This window comes from Olea europaea, unplaced genomic scaffold, assembly GCF_002742605.1.
Source record: "Olea europaea var. sylvestris unplaced genomic scaffold, O_europaea_v1 scaffold274, whole genome shotgun sequence".
Lineage (NCBI taxonomy): Eukaryota > Viridiplantae > Streptophyta > Magnoliopsida > Lamiales > Oleaceae > Olea > Olea europaea.
This window is the reverse complement of record NW_019245831.1, coordinates 188,655-212,338: the sequence shown is the minus strand read 5'-3', so window position 1 is coordinate 212,338 and position 23,684 is coordinate 188,655. Positions and strand designations below refer to the sequence as shown.

At 35.3% G+C, this 23,684-nt stretch overlaps 2 protein-coding genes across 3 annotated transcripts in view; one reads left to right on the top strand and one right to left on the bottom strand.

The window, feature by feature from the left end:
- Nucleotides 1-13,687: 13,687 nt before the first annotated feature.
- On the top strand, nucleotides 13,688-14,631 carry LOC111383712. The gene is made up of 3 exons (XM_023007851.1): nucleotides 13,688-13,839; nucleotides 13,965-14,063; nucleotides 14,469-14,631. Exons 1-3 carry the CDS (start codon nucleotides 13,688-13,690, stop codon nucleotides 14,629-14,631), a joined length of 414 nt encoding a protein of 137 aa, XP_022863619.1.
- Nucleotides 14,632-21,927: 7,296 nt separating this feature from the next.
- LOC111383700 (DNA-directed RNA polymerases II, IV and V subunit 8B-like) overlaps nucleotides 21,928-23,684 on the bottom strand; it is a 7,819-nt gene continuing 6,062 nt past the window's right edge. Inside the window, exons 1-5 of one of the 2 annotated variants that reach the window (XM_023007833.1) lie at nucleotides 23,468-23,666; nucleotides 23,171-23,258; nucleotides 22,840-22,997; nucleotides 22,552-22,661; nucleotides 21,928-22,326 (exon numbers count right to left, since the gene is read on the bottom strand). In XM_023007833.1, the coding sequence (XP_022863601.1) occupies nucleotides 22,215-22,326; nucleotides 22,552-22,661; nucleotides 22,840-22,997; nucleotides 23,171-23,258; nucleotides 23,468-23,479 (480 nt within the window). In that variant the 5' untranslated portion in view covers nucleotides 23,480-23,666 and the 3' untranslated portion in view covers nucleotides 21,928-22,214. Of the gene's footprint in view, nucleotides 22,327-22,551; nucleotides 22,662-22,839; nucleotides 22,998-23,170; nucleotides 23,259-23,467; nucleotides 23,667-23,684 lie in introns of those variants that run through there. The other variant, XM_023007834.1, reaches the window with a different exon arrangement.

The window sequence follows — 23,684 nt, the reverse complement described above, 5'->3', positions numbered from 1 at the left end:
AAGCCACTATTAATTCTGTACTTGTTACAGATCAACTGCATGCCAATAATAGAAAACTTTAAAAGGTCACAGATCATTCAAAACTTATTCACATGTAGTTTCTATGTCTAATGTGAAACTTAACAAGCTTTTACGACAATATACATGGATCCACGTCTCCTGATGGTCGTTCTGAATTACCAGTCAAATAGGTTTCGAGGCCTGCAAAGATACTGCAGTCTTCGTTCGTTGTTGGAAAAGGTAAATTGTTCAAACATGATGATCATGTCATAGTTTTTGAGCATTTCAAAGGCGACGTTGAAGAAGTTGACAGATCTTACGAGGTATGTTGGTAGCCTTTCAAGTATGGATTTATGAGACTTTTCCAAGTCTAGATGGAATTGTTATCACACGAACATCAAAGACACATCCTCGAATCATGAATTGGATGGCAGATGAACAACCTTCTGCTGCTAAGTTGGAAGGAGCTAACTGCTTCGCAAATGTTGATGTAATACATCAGTAAGCCTTGTTACCAGTATACTAAACTGTTATGATTACACTTTTACTAATATACACTTTTGCAGATTGTGATTTATGACCTAGAACCATCGAAAGCGAAAATGGCCATGCCATATATGAACAATGTCTAGTACAAGAAGCCGATTCAATCGGACTTGTTAAGTGAGAACTGTAGGAAAAAGAGGACAAAGAAATCAGCTGACAATGCTAGTGCTAGTGGAAAGTCAGTGATCCTCTTAACGGACAGTAGTATGGGATAGCCTAATGTGTCGAACGACGATGATAATTTCATTGATCCTCTACCACCCCGTGAAAAATCTCCAATTGATGAAGCACCATCAGCTGCCCATAATTCTCCAGATGAACCACACCCTCACATGCCGCAATAGGTTGATTTAAGTGGATGTAATAATTTTTTTGAAATCAGCGAACACAGATCAATGTCTTAGGTCATATATTACCGTTTTGAAATCATTGGTCACAGATCACTGTGATATAGGTCACATATCCACTACATTTTCATCACAAAACATATTTTCCTAAGTCATATATAACCTTTTTTTCCATACAACTGGTCACACTTGTGTTGTTATGGTGATATGTCAGGCATATGATGATTTGAGGATGCAAATATGCAAACTGCAATCGGACAATAAATTGTTGAATAGGGAGCTCACTGACATCAAGTCACAGATGTCATGCTTCAATGATGTGCACTCAACAAAAATGAACTCCATTATCCAAATACAAGGTGTCTTAAAAACTAACTTGATGGAGATTCGAACTAACATGCAGTTTCTGTCCGAAACTGTGTCAGCAATGATATTCTCTTCAATGGAAGAGATCATGAGACGGTTTAGTGAAAAAGCAAAAGATTGAGGCACAGAAGTTCACGGAGTTGGAGACAAGGGAACTCATGTTGCTAGAGGCTCTGATAAGACCAATGAGGTACTTTCAAGATATTTACACATTTCATTATACACACTATGGTCACATTGACATGCCAAGTATTCTTCTTCTCCAAGATACAGGTGCAAAAAGTGCAGCCAAATGTTGACAGGAAAGGGAAAGGTAAGATAGACCCAAGTGAAGACATTGATACTCCCTATAGTCTTCAACTACCATCGTTCGATTTGGGGATCGGATATACATAACCTAATGACGTACACTCTGAAGACATTCAGGAACAAGTAGATTTTATAATATCTGACGTGTTGACGGCAACCAAAAGTGTTCAGGTAGAGGTATTCACAAAGCTATTATTAATTCTGTACTTGTCACAGATCAACTACATGCCAATAATAGAAAACTTTAACAGGTCACAGATCATTCAAAACTTATTCACATGTAGTTTCTATGTCTAATGTGAAACTTAACAAGCTTTTACGACAATATACATGGATCCACGTCTCCTGATGGTCGTTCTGAATTACCAGTCAAATAGGTTTCGAGGCCTGCAAAGATACTGCAGTCTTCGTTCGTTGTTGGAAAAGGTAAATTGTTCAAACATGATGATCATGTCATAGTTTTTGAGCATTTCAAAGGCGACGTTGAAGAAATTGCCAGATCTACGTTCATGAGTTGGTTCCAAAGGGGTTTCAAACCCAAAAACAAGTACGTACAATTTGTATATATCTGAGAATGTAACTTAACAATTCATGGTAGCGTAACATTCTATATTCAATTTCATGTTTGCAGGAAAAAGTTTAACGACAAGGACAACAAAATCAAACCTGCATTTGTCATCGGTTCATTCCCAGTTGGCCACAAGTCATGGTTCTACAATCTTATACACACAGAGTTGTCTTTGAGTAGCACGGTACAATAAAACCACATTATGCTCTCACATATCCATAGAGTTGCCACATATTTTAACTTCTTCACTTACAAGTCATTGTTGGTCACACTTTCATATATTGGTCACATATTCACATGTTGGTCACATTTTCATAGACTTTCCTTTTCTTTAATGTCATTTTTTCTTTTTATTACAGCACATGGATGCATGCTTCTACTATATTCGTCAGCTTGCAAAACATGGCAAGAATGTACATTTTAGAGCCACAACAACAAATTCTTGGTTTCAGCATAAAATAAAAGACATATACCCTACTTTTATGAAGGATCCCCAAGTTCTGATGTCGGAGTTGAGCCTTGTTAATGTCATAACTGGTCACAGCCTACCTTTAAGCACACCTTGGGCTGATGTTGACCATGTGTTCATACCAATGCTGCCCACAAACAAGGCCCACTAGATGCTAGGTGTGCTAGAATTCAGAAGCCACACCTTGACAGTGTTCAATTCAGCAGGTAAAACATATCGTGACTAGAAGGTTCTAGAAGGCATTGAACCATATGTGAAAATGTTCCCAGCACTTATGAATGCTTTGAGAATTTCGAAAAAGGACCCTGATTACCACGGACCTGACTCCAAGGAGTTGAAGGTGTACAGTGACAGTACGCTACCTCAGCAGACAAATGGGTAATTCTTATGACATATTATGTGTGCTTAACCTGATAATTTTTCAATCATAAAATTAATTTTTCACTGTTATTTTACAGTCATGATTGCGGGGTATTTGTGATTTTGTACGCTTTATACATCCTTCGTGACGAACGATGTTTCATACCGCATAGATTCGACATTAATAAGTGTAGACTGGGTATTGCTACACTACTCTACAAATATCGAGAGATGTACGTGAAGCATGCGAAGTAGGGATTAATGGAGGAGTGGATGGTTATAGAATGACATCATATGTGTTAGGAAGATGAAGTTTTAGTTGGTAGCTTTTATGATCTGTTCACACATGACTTTTTGTGTTTTTGTCGTTGTTTCTCAAGTGGATTGTCTTGTTGCTATGTACACGAAATTTTACGTGTGAAATATATGACAACATCACTTTTCAAGTTATAAAATCTAGTAATTGTCTTCCACAGGAATTGCTTTCGTGAACTGTTATTTTTTTGTCACATGTTATTTTGGGTTTATATGCACATGGATGGTCACATTTGAAGATTGGTCACAAATCATGAGTTGCTTTGCACTAGATCACCGATTACGTAATCACAAGCAATTACTATACATGATATTTTATTGTTAGACATGTCACAGATAACTTAATCCAGTGGCACATAACTTTTTTTTGAGAGCCAAATTTAATCCTTTTTGCGTTATTGGTCAGAGATAACTCTATTTTGTGTCACATGTCATCACATTATATCCCAAAACTGTTTGGTGATTACATATATTTATTATTGGTCACATTTAAATAGGATTTAGGTCAGATGTTCATCATATTTTGGTCACAGAGTTGTTACGAAGTCATATCTCAATTTTTTTTTCCAAACCATTGGTCACGTCTTTGAAGTTTGATCACATGCATGTGTATGATCATCAGGTCACAGTTCTGAATTAGCAATGACCACACAATGCAATAACAGCGTTTATGTTTTTGACATCAGGTCATAGGTCCTGCTAAATAAGGAATAGGGATTCGCAGCTAACTAGATTACATAACTTTTGACCATGTCTGAATGATTGTATTAACAAACAAATACTCAGACTCAAATAAGATTTTGCACACTTGAAAAAATAATGGATTGCATATGACGTCAATCTTGTATTACAAATGAATGTTTCAAAAGCACAATGGTTACATATATTCAGTGCTATTGGAATGTATTGCATTAACTAATATTAGCTCAATGAGGTAAGACTAAAGCATCTTCTATGGTTGTGACCATGTCCTCCACAGTGCCCACATTTCACAATTGGTTTCCCTTCTCTGGATGATCTCTTCCTCTTCTCAGTTGGCCTTCCACAACTCCGTTTCTGGTTAGGAGCTAAGACAGTTTCATTTAGCACTTCTTTAGGCAATGTCCATTCGCTTGGATTTCCAACAGGATATATAGAGTCTTCGTATGCGTTCAAATATGCATTACGTGTGTAATAGTAAGAACAGAAAGTATATGGATCCCTTTTTGAATTTACAATTACAGCCAATGCGTGTGGACATGGTAACAAATCAACTTGTAGCATCCTGTATGTGCATGTTTGTTTCTCAATATCAACAATGAAAGTTGTCTTACCACTGCTAACAGAAAATGCTGACTGGTTGGAAGGAAAAACCTTGGAAAATATAATCAAATGGATAAATTACGTCAGTTCAAACAAGTATCTACCCAACAGTCACAGTCTTCAGGTGTATGTCACAAATTATATATCTGAGCAAGTCACAGTTGCACAATTTAATGTCACAGAATTATATAGAAAGGTCATATGTAGTTGTACAGTTTAATGTTACAGGATTGTATAGAAATGTCACATGCATTGAGTTGAGGTCACATATATAAAAAGCGTAGAAGCATACAAGCATATGTTATCACAGATGTGAATTTCAAGTCACATTAGTTCATGCAGCTATCTTATGAGTAGTTGTTATTGTCAAAATTAAAACTTACCCTCAGGTTCTTTAAATCTATACTCGTTTTTCTGATCTCGTTCTCATATTTGCTTGTCAACTTTGTGAAAGTCCCATGCGCATTGTCTCTGTGTTTACAAAACCAATTTTGCGTAGTTTGTCGTAATGACTCTAGTAGGGAAATGATTGGATAATTTTTTGCTGCCTTTGTGACTGCATTAAATGATTCCACGATGTTTGATGTTATTGTTGAATAACTATTTTCTGGCATATGGATTCGTAACCACTTTTCAAGTCCAACCTCAGTCTGCAAACATGTATTGCATTGAGTAATATCATATAACTACAATATGTAACCATTCCAATGTTTTGTGGAAAATTATATTAAAGTACTACAATACCAAGTAAGCACTAATCTTTTGATTCATTATGTCTAGTTGCTGCATATGATATTCAAACTCTTCCAATGTGTAAGCTCTGACAGTTGAATCGAAAGCTTGTGTAATGTTTTATCCAGATTTCCCAAAATGTGAGTTCAAATTCTGCAGCAAATGGTACGAACATATACCATGATAGGTTTCCGGATACACATGTTCTATTGCATTCTTTATACTATTATGCTATCCGATACAAAACATAGCCTTTCTCTATTCCCCTACGCCTTTTTCAGGTTTTCTAAAAACCATCTCCAAGATTTGTCGTTCTCATTATCTCCAATTTCAAATGCAAGGACGAATACACTGTTACTTGTATCTTGCGTACATACTGTGAAAAGTGTACCTACGTAGTGATTATTAAAGTACGTATTGTCAACCAAAATTACAGGCCTACAATATTTTCAGCCAAGTGGTGATGCACCAAGTGTCATAAAGCAATACTTGAAGCGATTGTGACCGTCAACCTCCAAGTTTGTGACTGTCTCAAGATTCTTTTGTTGAAGCAGGTAGAAAACCTTGGTATGTTACCTAATGAATCGGTCGGATCACCTCTTATCATCTTCAGGGTTTGCTCACGAGATCTCCACACTTTCGAATAATTTAAATAAACCCCATAAGTATGAAACATATCACTACATATATCCTTCAATGGGTATATAGTACGAGACGACGTATACTTGTACTTGATGTTAGAGGAAACAACTGTAGCTGATAGTTGCCTATGTGACCCCCAACACTACCTTTGATGCACATGTGTGACTACCAATCTTTCAAATCTTAAACAATTCCGTTTTACCCCATTTGGATGCTCTGCATATCTAACTACATCTCTCTTGTGAGCACCTCACAACATATTCTTTCTTGTCTGACCACTCCACCATAAACTCAAACATATTCTGTATGGCAAAAAGTGACAGGCTTAACTTTAAAATATCTTTTATCACAGAAGATCCTTCCTTTTTCGACCTCTCTATCATCTGCAACATAAACAACCATGATTTCATTGTCATAAATGTGACCTACATTTTCAATTGCTGCTTCGCAGATGTCTGATGTTATATCCTGCAGCGTACATAACTCACCAACAGCATGTGGATTAACTGGCAGTGTGATAGACGGTTTATCTACTTCTGCCTCCATCACATCAATGATTAATGGGTATTTAATAGGTCCGCGCTCCATATCCTTGAGCATGATGTAAGAGAGCACATTACTGTCATTTCTTATTCTAATCGAAGGCAAATCTTCATTGAGTGTGTACTTCAATGAGACTGCTACCTATGTAGGATCCAAATCAAACTCCTTCATTACCATATCCACAAGGTTTACATATCTGCAATTTCGATCTACCAACACCAAAGAAGTTTGAGATGCATGTAACAGGCACACGTGCAAATACACCATTTCTGCAAATTAAATTTACATTTGTTAGTGGTCTAGTGATAAAAGTGTAACGATTGACAGAATTTGTGTATAAACTCTTAAAATAATAGGCACGCAAGTTTTCCATAAAGTCGAATGCATGGTAGAAACATAAATCACAGGTTAGGCATTACAATTCACGTACACAAGGTATGCGCATTAGTCACATATACAGCGTGCACTTAATTTACGAGTGTTTTCATTCATGTCACATTTTTGGAAGTACGTCATATAAGAAAGAATATGATTGAATATCACGTGGGTCAAAGATCATGTAACACAATTGTCTTTCTTAGATTATGCGCAATAGTTTTATATACTAAGTGACTCAGGTCACATTCTTCAAAAAGTCAATCACGAAGAATTTGAATTTCAATATTGTTGAGACACACTTTAATTCATTCATCACATGTCTCATATGTGGCCTTCATATTACATTACATACAATACGCGCACTGGTCACATAGTCAGATATCAGATCATTTGTCGAAGCACGTACCTGTACTCTATTTTCAGCGATGATCAGGACTTTTGTGACTTATGTTATATTTCTTCTGCTGCAAATATGACTGTATTAATAAATCGATAATCGTAGTTTGAAATTCAATGATTATTATTGTCTCTCGCGATTGTATTCGATTAACCGAACACAAATTCGGAGTATGTGACTTGACGTTTCAATCGCGGGTGAGATTGTGAAATTTATCATCGAAGTCAGCGATAACTGTTACCTGCATCGTTATCGTCGACGGCCGGAATAGGTTTTCACGCATCATAACTCATGTCTATAGTTTACACCAATTCAAAAGTGGGGTGTATAGTTTAAAAATTCAAAATTCAAGTATATATATAATTAATTAAAAATATTTATTAAATAAATATAATAAAGTCGCAATTATATAATTGATGGTCACAGATTCATAATTATAAGTCACAATTTATTTATTGGTAACATACTACCAAATTAATTAATCATTAATTATTTTAAGGTCACAAATCAAAAATTTTATAAGTCACAAGTTATTATCGGCCACAGATTTTCAAATTTATTAGTCACGAATTATTTTTTAATTACAAATTATTGAATTTTAAGGTCACGGTTTAATATTTAGTCACAAAAATCAAATCAGTGGTCATATACAACAAACACCCAAATTATTTTTTAATCTCAAATTATCAAATTTTAAGGTCACAGTTTAATATTTAGTCACGGAAAATCAAATCATTGGTCACATATACCAAACACCCAACCACCAATACTTGGTCACAGATCGACCAAATAGTTGGTCACAAAACACTCTTAATCCTACCCTGTCGCTGCCATTGCCAACAATAACAATAACACAACACCACGACCACCAATATCACCACCAGATTTGAACCTACAAACCCACCACACACCACAACAAATTGGTAACATATTAGTTTAGGTCATGAATCATAAATTTTATAAGGTTATAACTTATCTATGGTCACAAATCCGTTTTATACAATCCCACCACAACCTACACCATTGAACCACCACGATCACCGTCATTGTCAGCGCCATCACCATCGCCAACACCATCTAACCATCATTATCACTTCCAGCACCAGTACCACCACAGTTTATACCAACATTCACAATCACAACCACCATCTCCTCCATCTCTTTCCCTCCCCCACCACCTGCACTATAGCTGTACCACAACCAATCAAACGACGTACCACCTCACCACCATTTGCAACTGCAAAAAACCACCACAATTTGGAAATTACAAACAACCACCAACAAAACCACCCCAAGCAGATCCAAGAAGGAAGTAAAGACCCAAACAACCAAAAAACAGCATAGCAGCATTCTTCTCCAAATCCACCACAAATCGCTCGAAACGCTGCTATATGTGGTCGTAGAACGCCGTGCTGCATGCAGCGAGGTGGCATTGCTGGTCGACGACACCTCTCTTAGTATTCACCGATTTGTGGCATTAGTGGTCAACAACACCTCTCCTGAATATCAGTACTCCACAAAGGACAGTAGATCAGCAAGCGTGGCGCTAGGAAAGGATCTTTTAAGCCCGGCATCGGTTCCTGGAATAAAGAGAATGGGGTGAGCAAGTAAAGAATGTGGGGGGTAGAGAGAGAGGAGTTTGTAGATTAGGGTTTGAGTTAAATTGGGTGGGTGAAAATGTAGATTAATTAAATTTTATAATATTATTATAAATATTTAAAAATTGAATTATTACCTGAATTTTGAATAAAAAAATTTCGAAACTTATATCTAAATTGAGAAGTTAAAATACATGTGTGGCTGTAATTTTCACTTTATTTTATTTTTATACCTATGTATTTAATTTTTTACATATGTTAATTATTTATGTTTAGAGTAATATACAGAATTTTATGATGAAATAAATTGTGGAGAGTTACTAATTAGGCTCAAATTTAGTTTGCATGAGTGAACTGTGTCTTAAAATTATTTGATGCAATTTATAATGCTTCTGAAAATATTTTTGTGCATAATCATAACATATTAGTTAAAGTTTTGCGATTAAAACTATTCTCATATAGCATTAATCGTTTGTCTAAAAGAGATAATGTCTAGTGACTTATATAGTTTTACTCAAATGGGGATTAGCCACAACATCTTTAATTAAGTAAAATTACATACTAAGTTTAGGCTCACATGAAAAGCAAACACATTAAATTATAATTAATTATACTTAGTATAATAAATTTGTTATATTTATATAATTAATTAGAATAAAATATCAAATTATTCCGTAATATACCCACGGGACTTATGAATTTGTGTATAATTTGACAATTTTATTATAAAATTCGCTTTAGGATAAAATATTAAATTATTTTCACAATGTACTCAAATATGAATTAAGTGTATAATTTGATAATTATATCATAAGGAATAATTGAATATACTTGAATTAAAATTTTACCCCACACGTAATTTTATGTCATTATATTCAATTTTAGTATGATTTACATTGGTAAAACATGCAATCTATTCAATTAAGGCCCAGTTTTAACATAAGCATTTTTTGATATTATGCAACTTCACAACCTGCTAATTTATCTAATATTCATTGCAATATGCTCAAATAAATGGTGACAACTATTATGAAAAGAGAGAATTCTTCTCCGTTTAAGATGTATCAACATTGACCATGCGATTAGAAAAAATAAACCAACTGAAATCATCGACACCAACACTACAGCAAACATCACACATTATGAAAAATTGGAGCGATTTAATTGCCTCAGATTGACGTTCATAAAAGCTAAAAATTTTGCTGGTATACGTGATTCCGTCAATTAGTATGACAAGGTCCACAACTTGATAAAGGACATTGATGATCAATTCTTCACTTCCAATAAGGCATTAGCAAGCACTTATAATGAAGTTCTCATTCTTCAATCTCACTAGTTTGAAAGGTATGTGCGAGCACATCATTCAAATGATAGAAATTACGGCTCAATTTAAGAAACTCAAGGTTGAGATGTCTGAGTCCTTCATTATGCACTACATTTGAAACGCTCTCCTACAACAGTGCGGTCATTTTAATCAATGAATTAATAATTATGTGCATTCAAAAGAAAGAGAGGTTAGTGATGGTACATGGTGAAAGTGTAATGTTGACTTCAACCTGTGAGAATATGAATGCTCAAGCCAATCAGAAGAGGAAAGGTAAAATACCATCCTTAGTTGATATCAAGAAAGAGGTTAAGTGTTATTTTTATAAAAAGAAGGGACATGTGATAAAAGATTACACCAAATTCAAGAAATAACTTGAGAATAAAGTAATACAATCTCGTTTGTTTGTTATAAATCTAATATGGTTAATGTAAGTTGTAACACCTGATGGATTGATTCTGGATCTACAATCTACATTGCAAACTCTTTATATGGCATGAAAAACCTGAGGAAGTCAGTGGAAAGCAAGCAAAATATCTTTTCAAAAAAGGGGATAGGCTCACATATGGATGTTATGAGAACATGCGTTTTAACTTTTAAATAATATATTTGTTTTGAAATTAAATAGGACCTTTTATATTTCAAGTTTTTCCCAAAATTTTTCTATTTCCGGATTTGTACTCCTGGTATATTCCTTTAATTTTTCAAACATGTCATTCAACTTGTTTTATAATTATGATTGTGTAGATAATGGTATTTTGTCTAATGATCTTTATCGTATTAATTTACAATATCATTTGTAATTCAATGCATGTTTACATTGGCACTAAACGGTGCAATATTAACGAATCCTCCAAAGACATCTCCATAGAAAGAATTGAAAGATTAAATTTCATTGATTTTGAAACATGTGTGGACTGCATTAAAGGAAAGCAAGCCAAGTCCAAGAAAGGTGCCAACAAGAGTTCGAATATATTAAAAATCATACATACTGATATATATATATATATAAATTATTCCATGACCTTTATTGATGATTACTCATGATATATGTACTTGGTTCGTAACAAGAATGAAGTATTGCATTTCTTTAAAACAATTAATACTAAAGTGGAGAAACAATGTAGGAAATAAGTTAAGATCGTGAGATCAGATAAAGGTGGTGAATATTACGGTAAATACACAGAAGATTGACAAGAACTTGGTTCATTTGCTAAGTTTCTTCAAGAGTATGGGATAATTACCCAGTGCACCATTCTTGGTTCACAAAACCAAAATGGTACAGTAGAAAAAAAAAAGTCGAGCATTTTGAACGTGGTACAAAGTATGCTTAGTAGGTCTAATCTTCCTAAATCCTTGTGGACTAAAGCATTTTAAACGACACTGTATATACTAAATCGAGTTCCCACCAAGGCTGTCCTAAAGACGCCATCTCAATTATCAAAAGTTTGGAAATCAAGTTTGCGACATACACTTTTGTGGATGGCCATTCGAAGTGAGGATTTATAATCCATATGAGAAGAAGTTAGACCCAAGGAACATTAGTGGGTATTTCATTAGCTATATCGAAACGTATAAATGGTACATAATTTAGTGTCCATCTCTTAGCACTAGGAAATCAAGAAATGTTCAGTTTCTTTAGAATGACTAGATAAATTGGAGCGATCAAACCAGGAACAAAATTATTGAGCACGATCATTCAAAATCTCAACCTTCCGCCTTAAATGACAGATTGGTCATAGTTTAGAGCTCCCTCATGTAAAAATGGTGTTGAACAACCAATCATTGAAATTTCACAACTGACAACATTCAAGTAGATCGGTTAGTTCAAGAATTACCAGAACCTCCTAAACAAACAATTAAATCATAAGCTTCTTAGGAAGATGAAGGTATAACATTAAGAAGATCTACTAGAAAAAAAAAAGGTCAGCAATTCCTAATGATTATGAAATGTAAACTGACAACATTCAAGTAGATCGGTTAGTTCAAGAATTACCAGAACCTCCTAAACAAACAATTAAATCATAAGCTTCTTAGGAAGATGAAGGTATAACATTAAGAAGATCTACTAGAAAAAAAAAGGTCAGCAATTCCTAATGATTATGAAATGTACCTACAAGAACCTAACTTCAGTATTGGAGCCGAAAATGATCCCGAATCATTTTTATAGGCCATGAGTGGCAAAACGTCATAATTATGTTACAATGCCATGAAGAAAGAATGAGTTCTATTAAGAGCAATGGAGTTTGAGATCTTGTTGAGTTGCCTAGTGACACAAAAGCTATTAACTGTAAATAGGTTTCCAAAACAAAGAAGGACTCGTTAGACAACATTGAGAGATATAAAGTGAAACTTGTTCATATAGAATTCACTCAAAATGAGGGAATCAATAATATAGAGAGCTTCTCTCCAGTATCTAAGAAAGATTTCTTGCGTATTATTTTGGCATGAGTTGGGACAAAAGGGTTTGAAAACGACATTTCTTAATAGAGATTTAGAGGATGAGGTTTTTATGGAACAACCTAAAGAATTCCCCTTTAATGATGGTCAACACTTAGTCTATAAGCTTAAAAAGTCTATATAAGGTCTAAAACAAACGCCCCATCAATAGTATTTTAAATTTCAGGAGCAATTTCTTCATTTGAATTTGTTGAAACTCTCATGGATCAATGTATATACTAGAAGGTCAGTGGGAGTAGGGATGACAAAAATACTTGTTAAACTCGACACCCACAGTTTGGGGTGGGGATTACACGTTTAAAGGAGGTAATCGGGCTGGATATGGGGCAGGAAATTTCACCTCGAGGCGGATAGGGTAATAGCCCCCCATCGCGTTTGATTTTTTTGTAAGAATTCAATACTTTAAATGAAAAAGTTTCATGAAATTTCATTAATTCTAATAAAAAATGACAACTAAGATTATCTAAAAATTTTGATAAACAATAAAAACCTAACTTACCAAATATATTCAAATAATTTAACTTTTAAAAATTAATTTATTAATTAAAAATTTTAACAACTATATTATTGTCTCACTTGAATGAATGGGGGCAATAAAATATATTATCGAAAACTATGAACAAAAGAAATATGTAAGCGGGGCCCATCCAGTCCTGTCACACTTTTGCCTTGCCTTAAACAGGTAACAGGGCGACAGCAAGGGCGAGGAACCCGCCCAGCGCAGAACTTGTCCCATTGCCAACCCTGAGCGGGAATAAGATTTGTTTCTTATGTTATACGTGGATGATTGCTTGCAACTAATGATAATGGTTTGCGGTATGCAATGAAATAATTCCTCTCTAAACATTTGGATATAAAAGAGATGGGTGAGACATTGTGTCATTAGTATTATGATTATAGATACAGATTACGAGGGATTTCAAGCCTATCTTAAGAACTTATATCAATAAAATTTTAAAGAGATTTCAGATGAATGATTGTTCATCAAGTGTAGCTCCCATTGTGAAGGGTGTTAGGTTTTATTTGAAACAATGCCTAAAAATGATCTAGAAAGGAAACAAATGAATGACATTCTATATACTTCTACTATTGGAAGCATAATGTATGCTTATGTCTACATAAAGCCTAGCATTGCATTTGCTATAGAAATGTTAGGACGATATCAGAGGCATGGACCATCAAAGTAGCAAATAAAGTAATGAAGTACCTTTAATACACCAAAAAATACATGCTTATGTATAAACGGACAAATAATCTGATAGTAATTGAATACTCAAATTCAGACTTTGCTGACTGCGTTGATTAAAGCAAATCAACATCAAGGTATGTTTTTATGATGATGGATGGAGGTATATTATGGAAGAGTGCTAAGCAAAGATTGAATACTACTTCTATCATGGAAGCCAAGTTTGTCTCATGTTTTGAGGCTACTTTATATGGTGTATGGATCAAAAGTTTCATACTAGGGATTAGAGTTACAATTTTGCTTGGTGTACATCAAATTTGACGTCATGGATGACATTGTGTGAGTTGATAGCTTTTTGTACATTGATTTTAACAATATCCTTTCCAATCAATAGTCAAAGTTTCTACAAGTAGGGGAATGTCATCCAAAATGTCAGCTATGAATGTACAAGTAGCTTAATTGTTAGAGGAGAGATGCTACACTACCAGATTCATTTGTATAGACTTTGTACAGGTAAGTGGGTGTGGTATTATTTGTGCTATTTTTTAATTGGATGGGACCCATGCCATTGTGAGTAATCTATACAAATTATGGAGGAATCAATCTGGTATGGATTCTTTTTCTAGGCCATTGAGAATTTACTACGATAATTCAATTGAAGCCTTTAAGGCTAAGAACAACAAAAGTCGTAGTCAAAATAAATACATCGACATTAAATATTTAGTCATAAGAGAACATGTTAAAGAAAAGAAAGAGATCATTAAGCATGCAAGCACTAATGATCGTTGATCATTTGACTAAAGTCATGCTACCATTGAGATTCGAGGATCATGTAGAGAAATTGGGACTTGGTTCCACTATATAATGATATATATAATTTTTATATGAACCTTTTATTTATTTTGTGTTTTCTCATGTGCATGTGTACCTTAATTTATTTGAGAAAATAAGTTTATATAGGACTAAGAATAAGACGTGGGATTCTTTTATTAACTATTGTAACAATATAAAGAACATTTTTTTAGGAACTAAATACATTGTAATACATGAAAGGTAATGCTCGTTATTAGAGGACTTATCGCGTTGATTCATGTGTTTATTTCTTAAGAAGGATAATCGATGGGATTAAATAACACACAATAGGTTAAACGTGCAAACCAACTGGGAGAAGAATGAAATGATTAATTTTCCTCAATCAATGTGGTCCAACGTTATCTTCAGTTTCAACATTAATGGAATTATAATTTTAGAAACTTACCCATTGGATAATCGAAATTGATAATTGATGCCAAGGCATGATGAGAATTTGGCTATATAAAAGGGCTTGGTCGATAAGTTCAAGCATGGTGAAAACCATGTCATACACCATCATTTTCAAGTGTTGAAAGAGCTCAGAAGTGTCAAAACCTGCAGCAAACGAGAGCTTTTGAAACATCAATAGTCAAAGGTATGCACCCGATCCATTGGTTTTCGATTTTCTCAATTCAAGTTGTTTCCACTTAATTGTTTTGAATCGATATTCATTCTTATATCCCAATCCAACTACATTAGGTAACATACTAATACACAAATGTAGTATGCTACACAAGTTTTAATGCTTTATATCAATTGAAAGTAACAATTCATACATGATGCTAAAAAAGGTTCTATATAGGTCTTTCCAAGCTTCTCATCATGTAGATATTTGAAGAACACTCCACCATTTGCCTAGTCGTGGAAGAGCTTGATCATCATTTTTGCTATCCAGTCATCATCAGAGATACCATTAAAACACATAAAACCATCATTTTCAGATCTTGCACTAGTCTTATTTCTTGTTGCAATCCTATTGTAATCATATAGTGATCCTAATAGATTATATATGATTTTGTACGATTTCATACCATCACATGGCAATCATAGTGCAACCCTATCAAATTTGGATCCTATATATCGTTTTGCCCTTTTAGAATCGTACAATTTTGATAATGTCCTTTCCCTACACCAAAAAAACAAAGAAGCTACCTTAGATTCTATGGCTTCAAATCTAAACAAAACCATGTATCCAAGGATATGCAATGCCGAATATCCCTTTCAATGTTTTAGACATAACTATAAACACAAATTCAAAGTTAAATGTGTATATGCAATGCCAAATATCACCTACTATTAACTAGTATATATTGTCTCTGATAAAGACTTTGTTAAAAAAATCCGCTGGAATAATGTAAAATGACTTACTTACCAATCATATTTTTAAAATTAATAAATGCAAAACTGCAATGAAGTATTTAAGCCTTCTAGTTAATCTTAAGCCCTAGAGCTTGGTGGCATCGTCCCTATCAAGATTTTGGTAGCAAGACTTAGTGTAGCAATTAAAATTAACAATGGAAACTTGAATTGGAAAGATATTCAACTCCAATTCATAGACCCCATTATGTGCAGCAACGTTAGAGTATGTTGACCTGAATTCTATTTAACCTGACCCAAAAAGCTCACGGTGCAATATATATGGCAAAAATAAAACTATAAGAAAAATGTGAGTTTGTGGGAGTAGCAGAGATCCTATCGTGGCCCACCACTGATATATATTAGGATTTCATAATATCATATCATTCAGAATAACCGCACGTCTTGTAATCATCTTTGATATAGTGAAATTTTCTTCCTCTGCTAGTGGTTTTTTGGGTTTCGGATTCCCAAATAAATCTGGTAATTTTTGTTCTTAAGGCCGGTTTGATTCCCATTCTTTGTCAAAAATGTATTTAATAATAACGATTTGGTAGAGAATATGTAATTAAAAAATAAGAAAAAATTTTGAATTTGCGTGTAATATTATTTTATTAAAGAATGTGTGATTAAAAATAAGAAAGAGAAAAATGCATTTTGAAAATAATGGGAATCAAATAGTGGCTTAATTTTATATTGCATATCCTCACTTTTTCGTAGCAAACTGGTATTAGAGCGGTGTTTGATTTCTTTCAACAATGGCAACTATGAAATACAATATTCCGCTTTCGGATCGCAAAACCATATTTTTGTTATGGAGAGTGAAGATGTGGGTTGTGCTCCCACAGATGGACTTAGATGATGCCCTATTAAGGTTTGATAAAATACATTCAACTTGGATGTGGGAGGAAAAACAATGAAAGGATTGAAAAATAGTAATGGCAAAAAAACTCGTCCCATCCCCAAATTGGGCCGAAAAAACCCATCCCGAAGGTTGGTGAGGCATAACTCGCTGTCCCATCTCGGGGTGCAAGGCGCAAATCCCGCCTCGTGAAGAAAAAAATTAAAAATAATTTTATTTTTGAAATTGATGCATTTCTCTGTAATTAGTAGCAGTATTTAACCCATTATAGTTACAAAGGGATTGAATGCAAAAGTGATGATGATCTATTTTTGAAATTTAAAAAAAAAAAAAATGGGGCGCCAAACGAGGCAAGTCGTCACCCTGCCCCATCCTGAACCATACCCAACCCACTGCCATTCCTATCGAAAAGCCTATCTTAACTTTATTTGCATCTATCGAATAAAATACTACAAGACGTTTTGAAGGAGAAAAGCGCCACTACATTATGGTTAAAATTGGAGTGGTTATGCATGATGAAAAGCCGAATCAATAAGTTACATCTGAAACAGTGCTTGTATTCTCATTGCATGGTGGAAGATACATCGATATATATATATCATTTAACCGTCTTTCAAGAAGTTGTCTTTGATATGGAGACATAGAGGTTAAGTACGATGAAAAAATTTAGGGTTGATTTTATTGTGTTCACTATCCTCTTCATAAATGACTATCAAAGATACTATTTTGTATGCTCGTAACACTCTTACCATGGATGAAGCATATGATGCTATATTTTGTAAAGAGAAGATTAATCAGCTTGTGGTTGGATCAGAGGCTTAAGCAAAGGGCCTCGTTGTTCGTGGGAGAACACATGAATGGTACTCTAGTGATGATATGAAGGGTAGATCGAAATCTAAAAATAGAGGGAAAATTTGTAATTGCTGTAAGAAAAAGGGTAACATCAAATCTAACTACTACAAGCTACAGAATGTGGATAAAAGAGTTGCTGCTAATCCAAAGGGAAAACAACCAAAAAGAATTCAGTGAAGCTAGTGTTGCAGAAGATGGCCAAAGTGAAAGAGAACTTCTAGCTATGTCTGATGGCGATTTCAAATCTTGCGAGAATTGGATTCTTGATTCAACTTACAAATTTCATATGAGTCCTAGTCGGGATTGATTTTCAACATATGAAATAGTTTCTAGAGGTATTGTGATATTAGAAAATAATGCACCTTGTAAAATAGCTTGGGCATCAGGATACTTTGTGATGCGAGACATGTTTCGAATCTAAAGAGAAAACTCATCTCTTTGAGTACTCGTGATTCAAATGGGTGCAGGTACACTGGTGTGATGAAAGGTAGAAGAGATCCACCCAATTATATGTCTTATAAGGTTCTATAGTCATAGGTGATGTAGCTATCGCTGTTCTTTGTCAATGATGATGATGTTACTAGACTTTGGCATGTGTGCTTAGGCATATGAGCGAGAATGAGATGACTTAATCGAGCAAGAGAGGACTTCTTCATGAACAGGGTACTAATAAATTAAAGTTATGTGAGCAACACGTTTTTGGGAAGCAGAAGAGAGTTAGATTCACCAAAGGCATTCACAACTCGAAGGGATCACTTGATTACATACGTTCTAATCTCTACAAATCACCTGAGGAATCTTCTAAAGGAGGTGCTTGCTATATGCTAACAATTATTAATGATTTTTCCAGAAAAGTTTGGATGTTTTTCTTAAAGCAAAAAGTGATATGTTTACTACGTGGAAGATCATGATTGAAAACTCCCAGGGAAGCACGTAAAACATCTCCACACTAATAATGGTTTGAAGTTTTTTTCATTTCAATGAATTTAATGTTTTCTACAAGTCAAAAGGAATCTTGAGGCACTTGATAGTTCGTAAGACTCCGCAGCACAACGATGGCCGAACAAGCGAATAGGACTTTGATGGAAAGAGTACGTTGTATGCTTTCCAATACTAGTTTCCCTAAGTCATTTTAGGCTGAAGCTATTTCTACGGCCTATTTTCTTGTTAATCACTCACCCTCAACTGTCATTGACAAAAAGGCTCCAAAAGAGGTATGCTCTAGCTACCCCTTTCGGAGTTTCAAATTTTAAGCATAGGTGGTGGATAGATGTCACAAATTTCAGATATTTAAAGGTAGGCATTCCAAGGATCTAGTTGTATGCAAACCTACTATCCACGATTAGGAAGTCCATGTATCCATAGAATAAAATTGGCTCCTAGCCTATCTCAATGGCTAGTGTAATTCGTCCTCTATGGATCAGAGCGTCTCCAGTGAAGTCAAAAAGGAGTTCAGCCATTGGTACCCATGGATGATCCACCCGCATTTGGTTAAAGGTACTTCTAAATTATATATTTAAAGATCTGCCATTATCCACCAACATTCGGCTAAGATCATTGCGAGCTATTATAGCTCACACTACCAATGCATCACAATGGAGATATATGACTCCTTGCTCATCATCGTTATTGAAAATAATCAAAAGAGATACACGTTAAGGGTTGCCTATAATCCAAAAGTTTTCCAATGTAGCCTTCTTAGCACAGCGAACATAAATTTTTTGCGCGTTCACTATTTCTTCATCAACATAAGGATCTCTGATGATTGTATATATATCTCTTATTAAAGGTCGAGTGGGTTGCATGTTGGTGCTCACGAGGAATCTATATACATTGATCTACCTTCACAACCTCGCCCTCTAGTGCTTAGGTACGGGGGCTTATGACTGTTAGATCCTTCATGTATCTTGCCCTGCTGATCTTGCATTTTCGCCATCTTATGACCTCACAACATTCATCTATATCTTGGTCCTCGATACAATGAATTTTGCAAAATTTTACTTTACAATTATAAGAGGATAGAGGTGCTTCGCCTGCTACTTGAGAGAGCCGAAGAGATCACATGTACTTTGTTTTTATGATCACCAAAGCACGGATATTGATGCTTCGATAGTCTAGGCACGTACATCGAGGCCTTTTCCTTGAGAACTTGCCCATGTTCCACCTTCTTTCAATTCTCAATTGTATCTTTTGTCTAGATCTAGTTTTGCATCAAACTTATGAGTTGTTGGTATGAGGCTAAATTTTTGTTACGGACATCCCGCTAGAAGGGAATCTTCATAAGTAATTCATTCTATAAGGCATCCCGAGCCTTCCACTGAAATTGTTTCACAAGCGATCAATTCTAGCTGAAATGTGTAAAGTATCTCTTAAGGGACTCTCATTTTGTCACATGTCATTAAGCCTCACAGCCAAGGCCTACCCCATCCGGCTTCCGACAAATGCCAACTCCGAATTGAACCTAGTGGCAACTTGCTATACCACCGCTTAGCCAATCCATCTAAAGTAAGATACAAACCTTGGCATTTAAGTATAGGACTTGCTTTTGTCAATCACATTTGTGTCATGTACTCACACAAATGGTTCTTAGGATCTCATTTGCCGCTGTATTTGTACATAACCGAATTGATGAATTTATCCGAGATTGGCCTCTCCTTGATCGCCCTAAAGGATGGGAGGTATTCATCATCATCATCTAATTCGTATAACATAGTAGGTCTATACTCATATTCCTCATCTTGAGGAATATTATACGAGGTATTAAAAAGACTTTCAACCCATCGGCCATCATAGCAACTACTCCTCCAATCTTGACAAGTGACCTCTTCCGAAAATCTCTCTTAAGCATCTATTCTTCCGATGCCATTTGGACAGCCTTTTCGACATACTGCTAATGATGGCAAATAAGCTCGCACGCTCAGACGCCCATGGCCCAGTCTATAAAAAGCCCTAGTCGACCCGACTTAAGGCTTGGTTTCACCAAACCTAGGCTCGAACCGAGCCCAAGCCAACCCATGCGGCTCGCGGGCCAGCTCGAAAAAAAAGTATATCACAAAAGAAGAGCTGCCTTTGTTAAAGGCAACAGCCAGCTTGCCTGAATGAGAAGAAAAAAATCGAGCCAATCAAGCTCGACTCAATAAGGCCCAAGCCGGCTCATTGACACCCCTACGTACTGCCACAGATTTTTGATGTTTACCCGTTGGTGTTATATCGAAAAGTACTATTGAAAGGATTAGTTTCGTTCTCTTCACATTTTTCAATGCACTGACCTTTATGTTTTCCATTTTCACTCGCAGAGAAGCGTTCTCAACTGTCAACGCTTTCAACCATCTCCTAGATAGTTTTAGTAGTCAACATTTTTTTCCGCAAGTTGCGAAGCTGTGAGGAGAAATACTAGCCCTACGCTTCTATAGAAGTTTTCGCTCTATGTCTCTTAGGATTGATATTGCTACTACTGGACAACTACTGCTTTCTTCGACTTCTACTTCTAATACCTTCATCTCCTCCGATTTCTCTTCAATTTGACTCATGATTTCAAATCTTCTGAGAATTTGGACTTTTTCAAATGTAACAAGATTTGGCTATTTATTTTTGTTCTAGTATTTTCACAGACGACGCCAATTTGTAGACAATAAACATCATATCAACAAATCTCACTTACCTAGCTATAGCTTTCATTTCATAGACTCTAATTTTGATACTCAAACAAAAGCAAAAAAGAAAAATAGCTATTTGAGAGAGATTTAAATTGCATGCAACATTCTTCTTTAAATGATGGGGTATTTATAGACCCCCCACCCCCACAACAAGCATTGGAGTAGTTTTTTCATTATTAGGGAATACCAGAAGGCGACTCTTTGTTGGCTTTCTTACAACTGATTTGGTTAAGAATCACACTTTATTCATTTACCCACATACTCTTTATTGACATTCGATAGCCAGCTTGGATAATCTTTAATCGAGTCTTCTGTGTCTTCATTCCCCTTGCTTATGGCTTACACTTCGTTGATAGCTAGCTGGGTTCAGAGACTTCATTTCGAAGGCTAACATATCATTAACTGTTTTTCAATTTATCTGCCTACATCCCTTCTCCATTGCTTCCATTCTCTCAAAGAATCCCAAGTACATAATACAGGAGAAAAATATACACAAAATCATTTGGCTGGACAAAGAATTAAGCTTTTACGGGCCTATAGGAAAAGAACGAAAACAAGAGAAGGTAACGTTTCAAGTCAATGTGCCACATTTCATAGTTGTATGCAACTATGCAAGGCTCACAAGAAACTAGAATGAGCTAAAAAGTTACGATTTAAATGCTCCAAATCCTCAGCACAATCCAGAGTTTTTCATTTCTGCACCATCTTTAAAAAGAGACCACAATGATAAATAAAACAAACCATCCAGAATTCCCATACATATCAACCAGGCTCGCATTCCGAAAAAATAAGCTTCAAATCTTCCTCAAGAGAAGAAACAACCTTTGATCAAGTCTGAACTTGTGCATTTTCAGGGGATCACCTTTCAGCATCAGCTGAAGCCCACCAAAAGAAATATATACCACCCTGTCACCATAAAGATAAAAGGAAGAGAAACAAATAATCAATTAAGAAAGAAAGAAAAATATTGAAATTGTCGAGAAAACTATAGAGCAATAAGACACCATAAAATGTACAATCAGATTTCAACACAAAGCGAGGCTCTATCATCCTGGATAGTATGTTTGGTAGAAAGGATTGGACTATACAAAGCAAATACATTTCTCTGGAGAAAGGGCATATATATCGTACACTTTAACAGTGTTGCTTCCATCATTTTGCTTTTCTTTATCTTCCGACATCTTATATAGCAGCCCATGCATGACATACTCAAATTTGTCCGCAAGTGATTTCTGTTTGCCCTGCAATATGAGGACACCATTCATCATTCAGAAAATCAAACTCAGTCCATAATACGGCTATAATATCCACGATCTTCTGTGAATTCAGGTTACTAAATAGGAGTAATCCATGTTGAATAGATTATCTAAAAGGCCATAATTTCATAGCTCATGTACAAAGAATGAAAAGAAAGTGAACCTCAGAAATATGGCCAGTAACTGCTGAACCATCTGCATTGAGAGTATGCGATACCACCATCCTAAATTTCTCCCCCTGGAGCATACGATATAGTTGACTATGAACGTCTAGTTCCAGATAAACGTCCTCATCTTCAGATTGGGCTTCAATGCGCGAAACTGAAACAATATATTCAGAAAACCTTTAGCTCAAGACCCTGTCAATCTGTTTCAGTACTAATTATTTAGAGAAATGTACCTTCTTATACAGTTGTAGTCAAATAAAGAATAGTTTGGAGTAAGCAATTCTATGTTCAATAATTAGCAAAAAGGAATGTCAAAGATATTTTTACCCTTCTCATATCTTTTGTCATCGATACCAATGACCTTGATTATTTCATCAAAGTGAAATTCAGCCATATATATCCTGCAAGTTGTCGTCTATAATAAACAAAAAGCAACCATTAATCAATGACAAGTAATGAGAGCATTCTGCAATTCACACTATAAATTTTACATGCACAACATGCAGTTATTGTGTTGGTTACAACTAAAGAGAAAACAAATGACTAGGGAACCAAACAAATAAATAAGCAAACTAAACTTGCTCATCACACAGAGAAGTGTTAAGTAGGGCGAGCCCTGCTCACCAGTTTGACCATGCAAGATGCTGGCGATGTAGCTAGTGAGCTCGTATGCTGGTGTGCAAGCCAGCTTGCTAATGGCTCACGAAATGTCTAGCTAAATTTAGATAAATATGCAATTTCAGCTAAAAATTGATGAGCCGAGCAGCACTTCTGTTGAGCAAGCCAGCTTGCGCTCAGCTTTCCGGGCAAGCTGAGCCAATTTAACACCCCTACACACAGT